General features: G+C 38.4%; 2 protein-coding genes across 2 annotated transcripts in view; one reads left to right on the top strand and one right to left on the bottom strand.

Moving 5' to 3' along the window:
- The window catches only part of il11ra (interleukin 11 receptor subunit alpha), a 48578-nt gene extending 43579 nt beyond the window's left edge, over window positions 1–4999 (bottom strand). Inside the window, exon 1 of the mRNA XM_067575156.1 lies at window positions 4842–4999. The gene's annotated coding sequence lies outside the window, so the exon portion shown is untranslated. The remainder of the gene's footprint in view (window positions 1–4841) is intronic.
- A 4559-nt stretch (window positions 5000–9558) lies between these two features.
- Window positions 9559–13873, top strand: si:busm1-57f23.1 (uncharacterized protein LOC368621 homolog). Its single transcript, XM_067574670.1, has 5 exons — window positions 9559–9715; window positions 9898–10135; window positions 12218–12369; window positions 12462–12563; window positions 13021–13873. The coding sequence occupies exons 2-5, from the start codon at window positions 10048–10050 to the stop codon at window positions 13114–13116; spliced, it is 438 nt and encodes a 145-aa protein (XP_067430771.1). The 5' UTR covers window positions 9559–9715; window positions 9898–10047; the 3' UTR covers window positions 13117–13873.
- Window positions 13874–13966: the final 93 nt, after the last annotated feature.

Genomic DNA, 13966 nt, shown 5'->3' with positions numbered 1-13966 from the left:
TGTTACATGATTGGCAGCTATCATCCTAGTCTCTCCTTGAGAAGTTTCTCATCACTGTGTAATATGTTTAACATGTAAAAAGTGTTTTAAGTCATTTTGTGTTACTGCTCCTATGATCTCAGACTCAAATTCTAATAGCTCCATGGGTGTTGAAACTTGTTCAGATTCATTTTGATCACCCTTATCCCATTTATAGACTTTATTTTATCTTTATTAGTTTCACATTAATATAATGAATTGTTCACATTTAAAAAAAAAAAAGATCAGACATCATTTTGTGGAGAAACTCAAACAGTCAGTATACAGCTTTAATAAACTCAGTACCATTGGGTTTGGCCATGGTGCCCTACAATTTGGCCACGATGCCCTAATAAATCTGTATTTATCAGAGGCCAAAATAGCCTTGCCCTAAAAGTGACTTAATTCCAGGCCTGAATCATACATCCATATTCAGCTATTTTCTGTTCTGTAACACACATATTAAGGGAACAGCTATTGCTGCTTTACCTTGAATTAGGTAAACTAGTTGAATTTAATCGGCTGGCTGAAATAATGTCTCCTATCTAAAAGATGCAACTAATTTCTCTCTTGAAACTTTTTCATAGAGAGAGAAACTCTTAACATCTAGCAAATATTACACCTTCACTATCACTATCACAACACGATCACTATCTTTATTGGTCAGTTGACCCCAAAAGAAGCCACAACTCCAAACCACAAAGCTAAGCTCAACTTAAGTGGTTTGACCTTGTGGCTTGGAGCTGTGGGAACTGTAGCAAATGCAGACAATCTGGGTAGAAGTAGAAATGAACAAGCCAGTTTGGAATTAAATAATTTACAATTCTTTGTCACAAAATAACTCCTCAAAAGTACCGAACAATTGAGCACAGCTCTTGGTGAGTATGAGTGGGGATAAACTGTTTCAACAGCAGCAGAGAGGAGGAGAAAAACCCCAATCTAGGCCCCTCAGAGTTGGTTTAATATCAAAAGCTGGCTCTTTCTGTCTTTCTGTCTCACACACACACACCAAGAGAAGTATGGCCTCAGACCTGGCAAGCAGCGCTCGAGTTCTTGGAGCAGCTTTCTCTCTAATTTAAAGTTGATTGCTATGGGCCCTCCGTGTGTGACTAGTGAAATATGAGTGTGGAGAAGAGAGTATGGAGGCTTGGACTGAGTTTAGCTCTGTGTGTGTGTGTGTGTATGTGTGTGTGTGTACGCACAAAAGTACTGGATCGTCTGCGTTTGTGCCTATGTATGCATATGTGCATGCATGAGTCTGTGTCAAGGTCTATGTGGAGCCTTTGTGCATGTGTGTGCGTGCGTGTGTGTGTGCGTGCGTGCGTGTGTATGTGGTTTTTGGCCTGGAGCTGGAGCAGCGATTGGGCTGCCAGTGAGAGCTGTCTGCAGGGAATCAGGCGAAGCTAAAGGCCAGCTGAATAACAGTACCTTTCTCAAACTAGAATGAGGTGTTTGGAGGTGAGTTTAACTGAACTGAGCTGTAAGAAAATGAACTGAGCCACACTAAGTTTAACTGTGTCGTTGCCAAAACTGCGAAGGGAAAGAGAAAGAGAAAGAGAAATGATGGACATTTCCCTATTGATTATTCCTCTCTGAGCATGCATGTTTTTAATTAAGTAGTTACTTCAAAGATACTCTTAAAAGTTACTCCCACGCTTAACTGTAAATAGGAGTAAATTTCTTGGTAAATGTGTTCTAGTGAAGAATTGTCAAAAGTTGGATTTTCTTAGTAAGAGTAATTTCTCAGTATTTTGATAAATGCACGCAATGACCTTAACCACTCTGCAGTTTATGTAACTACACAAGGCCATACTAAACAAATAGTATCTAAAAAGTTGCCTTGAATCCTCAATGTCTACACTTCCATTGCAAGCTCTAACTTTTAAGATTTTCCTCAACATGTTTATTAAAAAAACCCAGCTTCCCTCTGTATCCCGTTCACACGTTAGAAACCGAATGATGTCGCGAACTGTCATGTAAATGTCCGTGTCTTATACTTTATCTTACACCCTGATGGTGTCTGTCAAAACACGGGAATCGTCAGCCATGCCTGAATGAAAGCGTTTCACTTTTCTCAGAGATCACCATGGATTTCCCTTTCCTTTTTTGGATGCCTGTAAAACCTGAGTCCAAAGAGCGCGATTGTTCCCTGAGAGTATTTTTAAATCCTTTTTTTCTGTTTTCAGTCACAATGTTTGGAAAGCAAAAAATACACCCCGATGTTCTTTTTATAGAGACAGTAGACTAGGGTAGGCTAACTTCCCAGAGGTAAACAGCGAGGTGCCCGGTGTCTCTCGTTTTTCTCACTCTGTGTACAGTTAAGTTTCACAGTGGTAAAAGTGGTTAAGAGAGTGGGGGAGCTGATGTTCTGCTGGCATGACGGTTGCAAAACCAGCTTTCTGAAAAGCAATGGGAATCTGACAAACTTGCAATTAATAAACATCTTCCTGATTAGGCCACGGTATTGTCAGAGATGCTGCAGGGAGTGGTCAGGTGTTTTGGCTCTTCTCTCCAACCTCTCTGCATAGAATCAAACTGGGAAGCACTGTAAACCAGTGTAAAAACATCTTGAGATTGGCTTAACTAATTCTATATTTTGGTTTCACCGCTATATGGGAGCGCAGTAGTCGACTGGACATGAATTGGTTAACCGACAGTCTATGAATGTGAATTCTTTCCTCCTCTCAAGTTACCAACAGTGACAAGCCATTTGGCTCAAAAAAACAACAAAAAAAAGCAGGAATGTCAAAATCAAAAAATATACAAAATGAAGTCGGCCCAATCCCAATAAATCAGCCAAATGAGATTTTGACAATTTCACTCTGAAAGACGGTAACATGTGCCAAACTCCCACCATCAAACAAATGATCATGACTCCTCTGCGCTGAACAAATATTACCTTGAGCAACTTTTAAGCTTAATACAACAGGGAAAAAATCCCTCTCATCCATACTCATCATGACTGGTTTATATCAGATTTGTCTTTTTCTGTCAGCTTTTTCAAAAAGACAAACAAAACTGATGACTCAGAACTGAAATACAAGATTTTTTTTTACACAATAATGAAAATCTCCCTCAGTGCCCTGTACAATATGTGCTCTGTGCTGGCGCTGCAACTAGCAATTATTTTCATTATGGATTAATCTGTAGGTTGTTTTTTTCCAATTAAATGATTAGTTGTTTGGTCTATAAAATGTCAGAAAATCCACTGTTTACCAAAGCCAAAGGCGAAACCTCAGATGTCTTGTTTTATCCGACCAACAGCCCACAACCCAAATATATTCAGTTTACTATCACACTAAAGAAACTAGAAAATATTCACACAAGAGGCTGGAAAGACTTAGAATGATTACAAAAAAAAATAAAAAAAATCTTTCAATTGACTCATCGATTAATCACTGCTGTTGTGCTCGCATCATATCTTCTCCCTGTATAATCCCTTTGAAGCATCACAGGCAGGCCAGGTTGATAAATGTCTGTACACACTGACGTCACATTAAAAGGATTTTTGGGTCAGGTTCAAATTCTGCCGTTGATGTGCGATGTGCACATCACCTGGTGATACCAGAACACCGATCGCAACATTACTTCTAAACAACTTCACCTCAAACTTACGTAACTTTGACCAGCATTTCTCTTTTAACGGGGGAGACGCTGGATTATCGCTGGATAGTTTTCAGCAAAAGACCTTGCAGCCTCGTTTCCATGCTGGCTCCTTCTACCACCTACCTTCCCTCTCCTACTCCTGAGACGCCCCCAGGGTTCCTCTTTCTGCTTGGTCTGTTTGCATTCCTGTTGAGCTCTATTTAAAGGCTTCATCACTCCACAGGCTGGAGGAATGCACATCTGTAGTGGGACCCCTTCCCACTGTCTCTGTCTGTCTTTCTCTCTCTCTCTCTCTGTGCACATGTGTACAGTATTTGTTTCTAAACTGGTACTTAGTCCATAAACCTTTACTCCAGTTGCCCCGGAACTATGGTTGTGCATGTAAATATACAAAAAGAAAGAGAAGGATGAAGATGAATGTTGTTTATCAGACTAAGAAGTGCTTCCGAATGACTCATGATTTAAAAGTGCCATTCATACTATGCCAGATGTTTTTCTGTGCTTGTGTCTGGGAGATAGAAGCAAAAGAAGAATAATCAATGAGAGTCAATGTAACAACAGTTTTTGTAATGTTTGCGCTCCTTATCTTTCTATCTCTATAATAAAACAAACATACAGCTCACACACTACACTTATCACTAAAACAACACATCAGCTTACTTATAACTATGTCAAATCAAAGATTTTGTTTTCATAGGCTATTTGTCGCTGTATTAACTATAATAATAAATGTAAAATCAAGCCAATAGTCTTGAATATTTGATGTTTTGCTTGTGTTTAACTTCTTGCTTCGTACCAACTTCATCAACAAAATGTCGAAATTAAATCTGAACACAGCTGCAGCAACATGTTTCATCAGCAGTGAAGAAAACACACTCAGTTTATCTCATAATTACCAGGCATGTTTCACCATACATGACAGAATGAAGACATAAAACTTCATGACATTGCTGCGGGCATAATTATAAGGCTTATAATTAAATAATACATGATATATAACAAGTGTTCAGGGTGCTAAACAGGCTATAGAGGTAACAACATGTAAGCTAGCAACATGACACATCCCTACAGTGAATAACATTGGAGTAAATGTCCCTCTGTTCCCGCCTGTCCCGTGTAGGGAGGCGGATAAACTTTTCGCCCCCCACACGCACACAGCTTCCTAGCCGCTAATACCCTCCCCCTCGGTTTGAACAGTTAAAAAGAACCAAACTTACCTTGGAAAATCTCCCCGAGTCAAACAGGCATTATTATATTGTCGCCTTCCATGTTTGGGACTTTGTCGAGTTGTTCTTCGGCTCCCCCCGGAGAGACTGGAGACGAGCTAGCGGGGCAAGAGAGCAACAAAGTCGGGACGAGGAGGAGGAGGAGGAGAGGGGGGGAGGAAGGAGGCCAGACAAGTCGGCCGCCGCCTCGTTGGAGGAGCCGGCTGTCAATCAGGCGGCGGAGTGGGCGGATCGTAGATGTAGAGGGATTACAGAGGCTGAGCTATCAACGCTGATCCCAGGTCTGAGGTCTGAGGAATGTGGCATAGAAAAACAGATACAGGTCTACTGCAGCAGGGTTGTGTGGGTTTGGATATTTGCATCTCTTTTCATATGAAATTTTGTATCAAACTGGCATAGCAAGGTGATATGGTTGTTAATTTTGCAAGCTGCAAACTATGCGTTTTTTAATGAGTCAATGCAGTTTTAGTTTACAGTGACATTAATGTACAAAATGACTAAACTATGGATGGGTTTATTAATAAAAGCCAATAATTAACTATTAGTTGATGGAACACTGTCCTCATACTCGATTTTGATTTATGTAGCAGTTTTTAAAAAGGGGACTTTATTTATTACTGTAGTTTGTAATTTCTAGGTAATCCAACCACAATCTTTTTTTCTCTCTCTCTTGTTTTTATTATATGTGTTTGCCTTAGTTTTAGGAGTGGACAGAGAGGTAAGTGTTGACAAAACACATAAAGATAAAATGGATTCAATTTACCATTAATATGTACTGCAGCCTCCTGGTGTTAACAGCAACTCTTGGACACGATGGGCATTTTGTGTAAAGTGTGTTTTCGCACATTATTTATGTACATTTGTGAACAAAGGCTATGAATGTAGCAGCCAGTCCACAGATGCTGTTCCTGTGGTCCTTGACTAACTCTTTACGGTCAAACAGGTCAGGATGGGCTGTCCAAACAGCTTACATTTTTCATAAGTATCACACAGGAAATGGGCTTTAAATCATTAATAATCTGGATACCTTTGCTGAATAAAAACTTTATGCCCCCCCACATGTGGACATGGGTGGAAGTATAGCAAGCTCCTCCATATTTTACTCACTTATCTGGCTTAATGCTTCATGACACAGGAAGCTGATTTATTTATATAATTAGTTTACCTGTTATGTGAGAACATAAACACATTAAACCATTAATGGCTCCATTGCTTTATGCAGACAATAAATTGGATGGCGCATCTCATTATCCAAAGCAGTGACCTTTTATCCACCTTTGTGCCTGGAGATAGAGGCGGAAAAGCACATCTCTCAATTTAATGCAGTCCAACACAACCGACTACAGCCTCCTCAGGATGGAGGCAACGTCTCTTGTCAACTGAAACAGATGATTTTAAGCTTCCCAAAGGTTATTGCAGGGGTGTCATATTGGATTGCATTCGATTGTAACAGAGTACCTAATAAACTTAAATGTCAATAATGTTTCCAGTGACGCATAAGTATGGCACATTTCCAATTTACTCAATACACAATAGAAGTACAATGTGATGACCATAATGATATGAGAAAAATGCAATAAAACATTTTTTTCAAAGTTCAAATGGGTTCAGCATATATGACTAATACATTTGTTTCACATTACTCACAACATTAGTCGCAATAGAATGCAACAGAATAGATATTTTATTTATGTGGTAAATTTAACCTTTGGCCTGGTTCCTTTGTCTTCAAAACAAAATTAACCAATCATATCCCTTCTTGTTTGTGTTATGACAAAGACAATTTGAATTAAAACTGTGGCAGTTGGTGTCCAGTCCACTTGTTGTCAGACAAACAACGCTGACATCAATTACTGCTTTGAAAAAGGGCAAAGACTTCCAGTTTGGGCAAATCCAGCCTCCCCCTTTCTGACCATGACCTGCTAGTTGCAGTTTGGAAGAGCTGCAGTACTGAACGTCTCATTAGCAACAGACGAGCAGTGAACACCAGCCAGGCCTGTCCCGGGAGTAATGACAGACAGAGTTTTGTTATCTGTCTTCCGGTATTTTACTTTTCAGTCTGCATCTATGTGCTATTTGCCTTTTTGTGTCAGAATAATTTAATGTAATTAACTACAGTGTTTAATATAACCCAGCAACAAGTACTACTTTTGTGAAGCTTAGGGTGTTATTTTTTGTTTTAGCTGTGTCAGAGTGGTGTTAAATCAAATCTTTTGTCAATGTCGAGGTCCTCGCTTGTTGTATGGTCGGGCTGGGCTGCATTCTTGTTTTCTGACTGCATGTCCATCTGCGTGGTTCTTTTCTTTTGGTCAGCCTTTTGATCTAACCCCGAGTTTATCCGTTTGTCCATCTGCCTCACTATATGTGCCAATGTAGCTGTCAGTCTCTTCCCATCTGTCTATCCTTTGTCTCATCTGTCTTTATCTATCTTTCCCCTGTCAGAGCTGTCAGTTCTAACTTCCTTATCACTTATCTTCCATCTCTCTTATCATAGAACTGGAATTTTTTGTTCATGATTCTGGGCTTTATATTAACAATTATGGTTCTGGTAAAACTTTAAACAGGACATCTTTCACATTTACCACTGTTGCTAACATTTAAGGCCTAAATGTAATCAAAACAGTTAAAATTGTAGATTCATGACAATTTATAGTATGTTGATCATGTTTTAATGTCTGACTAAATCCTAAACTGACAAGTTGGTACTTAAAATCTAAATTTTAGACATTTCTTAAAGTTAAAAAGCATGTAAGAAGTTATCAGTTACTGTCAAGATTCGCTGTCTCTTTGAAGAACACCAGAGCAGCTGAAAAACATCACTGAGTAGAATGAACGCTTGACTCTTCTATAAGTCATTTGCTTTAATCACCAGCTTTCAAATTTGAAACTGACTGCTCATAAAGTGTGCTTATTGTATTCTGGCTTTTCAGTCATTAAACTCAACAGGCTGTGAAAACAAAATAATTTTGCCTCTCTAACCACCTGTTGCATTATGTAATATGGTGCTGCTCCCCTCTGCTGGGCTTTTCTACTCATTACATACTTAAGGCAAAACTGTTGACAGAAGAATTATGGTTTTCACAGTATACTGCATAGTATATGTACATGTACATGCACACCAGAAACCTCAGGAAAACTCTGAGGACTCAGGAAATCAGCCAGCAGTGTCCTTTTGCTGCCTTTTAGTCTGATGACATTCAAACTAAAAACGTATTTTCAGTTAAATCCTAACCATATCTTCATTGTTTGTGGTTATCGTGTTCCTGTATTTGCATTTTTTTTGTTTGTAGGTTTATATGTGTTGTATGTGTGCATAACATATTTAAGGTTACACAAATCAATTAAAAAATGTTTACAATGAGTTTATGGACTCTGTAATGTAGTCGCTCAGTAACAAACCCAAATAGAATTATTATTCAACTCTACAGCTCTGTGGAGTTTTAGCCTCTTTCAGCTCTTGTTTTTGGTTTTATGGTACTTTTGCTATTTTCGTCTTGTTTCCAACAGCAGCAGACAGCCACAAACAAGCTAAGAGGAACCCACTATACACTTCCTGCCCAGCACCAAATTACAGACAGACGAATTTAGTGAGAATGGAGAAATTCTCAAGAAAGTGGAACATCTAGTTAGAGAGCCAGATATTTTTCTTAACAGTTGGTGGAGACCAACACAGAGCTAACAGAAGAGTGAATATTGTGCTTACATTCGTCTGGTGGAACAACTCCAAATGAATGCTAACGTTGCTTTGGATTGTTTGCCAACATGTTAGCTACAATAACATCATAAAGTGATAATTTGTCACGACTGTGTCTGTCAGCTTGTCGTGGAGTTCTTTTCTCCCCTAGTGGTCCAAACAAAAACAAATTTTGCAGGCAACTGTCCAATGTTTTTTGATTAAAAGGGTTATACAGTGTACTTTTTTTGTCTACCGGCAGACAATCAGCATTAATTAGAATCTGATACAACGCTGGTGCCCCATGGAGAAAGACTAGAATTCAATACTGATACATTTCTGCATCCATCACTATGCAATGAGAGGCATACTAAAAAAAAAATGTCAGTAAGCCTACTCTTTATAAACTCAGACAGCCAACACAAGTAAACAGAGCTCATTTCAATCCTCTCAGTTCCATTCGCTGACATTTGTTTATTCATTCACTGCTATCTAGACAGTTTAAGACCCTTTATCATATGAAAACACAAATGTTCTAGACAGGATGTTGATGTACCTAGAACTTATGTGTAATGTGTCTGCTGTGTGCTATAGCTCGCGCTGTGACTCACCGGCTGCCAACAGATTTTACCAGCTGGGTTTGAGTCACGTCCCCACAAAAGTGCCTTGTTCACCGGTGTAAAGGAAAAGACAAAATGTGCATGCACACATTCACGTAAACAGATGCAGAAGAAGGTAACACGCCCACATGTTACACATGAATGCAAGTGCACAAAGAGCCCAGACACATCATCACACACGCACACACACACACAATAGCACACATCATCACACACACACACATCCACACCAAACCTCCTACCTACCCAGCTCCCCCCGTCTCTCTCACTCTCTCTCTCTCTCTTTCTCTTTCTCACATACACACAAACACACACATTCACACACACCAAAGCCGCTGATGGTTGTTAAAACCCTATATGGCGTCATTACCAGTCAGTGGGTGGGTGTGGTCTTCACCGGTTTGTTAAACATACCAGAGCTTAAATGCTGAACAGCCACTGCCATTCAAAAACAACACTCTGTCCTTCCCTCCCTCCTTCTCGCTTCCTCGCTCACATTAGTCCTCTCAGTCTGGCTCACTAGTGCTCCAGGATTCACAGGGTGGAAGTCCTATTTTTGCTGTATCAGACAGGTAACTTTTTATAATGGTCTCTCTGTGTAGCTCTTTCTATATCTGTCATTTTTACAGCATTTGAAGTCATTTATAATATGAGGTACGTGGTTAATGATAGGCCATTTGTTTACTTTTTTTCAATAACTCTCTTCAATATCTCTTTTTTACTGCTCTGTCCTGGTGGATGTGGACACTATCAGTTTGTTGCAAACACTGCAGGACATCTGGACGTGTTGGCCGGCGCGTGGTTCAACTCAAATCATCTGGTGTCTTTATAAGGAGATTCTTTAATCACAAGTCTTTTCCTTGAGAGGAGCACAGTACGCTGTGGTGGTGGTCAACAAGCGAAGATGTCTCTTCCGTTGTCAGTGCTGATATGTCTGTCAGCTGTCCATTTGTGTATGGGAGATCAGCCTGTGGAGGAAGTCATTGTAACAAGTAAGTAGAGATATGGATAAGTAATGTGGGAAACGAAAGTAGCAAGTGAGATAAGAGAATACTCAAAGAAGACTCTAGAGAACATACTGCTTTCTTTGGGAGTACAGACTTTGTTTCACTTTATTTTAGATTGCCAACTGCCAAGGTGGTATATTTGAAGTATTTTGCATCAACAAGGCTACCCAAAGTTAATATTATGAGGGGATCAAAAGCTTAAAACATTTAAAATACATCCTGAATTGTATGGCCAGATACTACACAAATTTTACTAGATATTTAAAGACCATTTCCTAAAACAAGTTTGAAGATTGGAACTGATCAAAGATTGAGATGTCTTTAAAGTTATTAATAATGCCATCCTGAGGCCATTACTCAATTCATACCTCTATTCTTGTCACCATACAAATTTCAAATTGGGGACCTTTGCCAACATTGATGTGTCAGTTGTTCATGGATAAAATGCCAGGAACTTCCCATCATCAACTACAATTGATGAATCCTCTCGAAAGAGAGATGAAACCACATAGCAAATCATTTAATCTGTGACAACTTTCTATTTGAACATAACTTTATGAACTCCCGCCTAAATAATGTCACACACATTTTCTGGCACTTCTAAATTTAGTATGAAGTCATCCTTCTCTTTCAACTAAATATTATAAACAGCCCTTTCTTGGTTATGCTGCTGAATGCCTCACAGAAGGGTGATCTGGATAAAATTAATTTTCATTTTAAGTCCAGCTGAGCCAAATGAAGCAAATATAACAGAGTGTGACTGAGATTCTTATATTTAACCATGTTGTAATGTGTGAAACAAAACAGGGCTTGCAAGATGGAAAGGGCTATAAAGGGTTATAAAGACTGGAACACAATACAACTATGTGACAATGACAGCAACACAGACAGCTGTGTCACAATCATGGCTAACAATCTATATAGAAACCAGCCAAACAAAACATTTGCAACTCTGCCCATTTGATTCGGTGTGAAATAAAACACGTTTGTAAAGCACTTTACAGAGGAACCATACAACCAGGAATAATAGTATACAGTATACACTATTTAAATTAAATACACAGCAACTCAAGGTAATGACAAGGAAGTCAGCTAGTTTATCTCAGTGAGCCAGGAATGTAGACAAACAGGGAAAACATGTGCAGTAATACCGAGAGATATGAAAGAAGAAATGAACTCTTATATAAGCAGACTGTCTTGGCCATTGATAACATCAAGTCCAGCAGTGAAGTGATTCAAATATCAAATAAATCTGAACAATAAAAAACAACTACAGTATGGTGTGGACATTTCGTTCTCTAACAGGGTTTGCCTGCATGACATAATGGCAAAATGAGTTGCACATTTATGTACTCAGAGTGCAGACAGTGACTCCATAGAGCAGTCTGTTTGGGTACACTGAGTCAGAGACTTTGGCTTAGCAAGCAGTCAGAGAGAGCTGCCATTGGTCAGAATTCGTTTAATCTGGCAGAGTGGAGTTTGTGTTTGGGAGTCTGAGAATGAAAGATAATCTGTCAGAGCCATTCATCAAATTTGTTTACAGGATAAAACATCCCATCAGTACAGTAGCAAATTGTGTGTTTGATTCTAATTAGACATTTATTTTATTTTGCCACAAGGAAAAATGTTAGACTATGTTGGACTACAGTGCATTTTCAGTTTTATACTTGACAGTTTGTTACCATTTAAAGAATATGGCTGCCAATTTTCTATATTTTACTTACTGTCAACAAATCTCATGTTCAGAGCCAAACCAACAATGAATTGATCCTAATTAAAAGTATTGTGTGTGTATCCAAAGCCTGTTAAACAAGCCTGTTAGTTTTAAAGGGAGTTTTATTGGTCTTATAATTTCCAAGTTATTTACTGGAACAGCAAATGTTCAGGATGAAGATTCATAAAAACAACCAATGCAACACATGCAACCATAACATAAGTGATTACTTGTGTGTGTCTGTGTATGATTTAGCAACTGTGTATGATTTTGCAAATGGACATTGTTATGAGTATGTGTGCATTTCAGAGAAATTCAAACTCTGTGTGTGTTTGTGTTTACTTGCCTCATAGAAAAAGTGCCTCTACTGGGGGGCTGGTTTGAGCGGAGTCCAGACTCAGCTGAGGTTCAGGAAGCAGCTCAATATGCTGTGAAGATGTTCAACACGCACTCCAAAGGCAAGAAGATGTTCCAACTGGTCACCATCACTTCTGCTCAGACTCAGGTTAGATTCATCTTCTAGAAACAAATGAACTCAAATGCAACACACCATGCATGTCACGCACAACATGTAATATTGTATGGTAATCTCATTAGGTGACCAACGTGATCAACTTTAAGATTGATGCGATCCTGGGAAAAACCAGGTGCCTCAAGGCAGATAATCCTGACATGCTCAGCTGCAGTCTTGAGAAAAAGGTAAATCTGTTTTGTGTGTGTTTATAAAGTTGTATCCAATTTAGCGATATTTCATTAATACACTGTTTTTATTGTCTTGTAACACAGCACATACAGCATTAGAATCATCTGTTGCACCCATGCTTTGCTGTCTTATATTCTTTCATAATACAAAGGCTGTTGTGCTTTGAGACATAATTTGTCAAAAGTTCACCAGTCCTACAAATTTAAGCATACAATCTCCATTATTGTGTTATCTATTATTAAGAAGATAATCTTGCATATTAAAATCTTAACAATAAAAGTATAACAAAGGGAATAAATCTTGAAAGAAAGAAAGAAAAAGGAAATAAAATAACATCCCCCATTAAATATTTTGTTAAATTTGAAGGAAAATTACCTGTTTCTCAGCTTGTAGTGATGCTGAAGAATTCCCAGTTCCTATACATAATAGTAACTGTTGTTTCCCTCTCCGCAGCATCTGAAGTGCCACTTTGAGGTGGCTTTCAACCCCCGCAACAACAAACATGAGCTGCACAGTCGCAAGTGCAGAAAACTTGTGGAGAAGGTTTAACTTTTTAACAGGCTTAACTTTTTGATAGTTATGCTTTGTCTTTCCCTCCATTCTTACATTTTGATACAATGATGATGATGAACTGTGTTTTTTTTCTAAACACGTGTTTTACAGATGATTTAAAGTGGTGGATGTGTGGTTTTGATACAGTAGAAGATGAACAACTTATAATAATGACAGATGATGGTCTCAATAAAATATGTTTGGAAAAGGTGAACAAAACCAGATGTTGGTTTTTGTTGTCATAATATGGGGATTATTTGTGGTTTGTGGCTTGAATTTGTGTTGTATGTCTTGATGTCTTATTTCTCATTCCTTTATTTTATGGAGAACACTTGATATCATTGTTCAAAATTGTAATACATCTCATTTTTGATAACATTTTTGGAAAAAGCTCATCAATTATCGGTGAGGGCTTTGGAGGCAAAAGGTAAAGAACACATGATTTTTTAATTGAAATATTTATTTGATTGGTGGGATTTTTATATGAATGAATAATCAGTTATATACATTAATGATTGCACACATTGCTGCTCATTAAGATTTTTGAGAAAACAGCTTTGAATTGCCTTCATTGTCTTTCAAATGCCTGAAAAGAATGATAACAAATCAGTCATTACAAAGAGTCTATACCACGTTTACCCTGCATTGTGACTTCAAAGCATTTATCTGTTCTCAAACATCACATCTTTAAATCCACTGATTGTTTTAAATCATAAAAACCGAAAAGTCACAATAAAAAGTAATTTACATGTCATGCATGATATTGGTTTGAATCAATTTTCCCGTACAGTGTATAACCCCTCCCATCTCTTTCTTAATTTAATCAAGCATTAACACCTTAAAATAA

Source organism: Thunnus thynnus, chromosome 19 (genome assembly GCF_963924715.1).
Source record: "Thunnus thynnus chromosome 19, fThuThy2.1, whole genome shotgun sequence".
NCBI lineage: Eukaryota > Metazoa > Chordata > Actinopteri > Scombriformes > Scombridae > Thunnus > Thunnus thynnus.
Note: the sequence above shows the minus strand (reverse complement) of the source record. Positions and strands in the feature narration are given on the sequence as shown.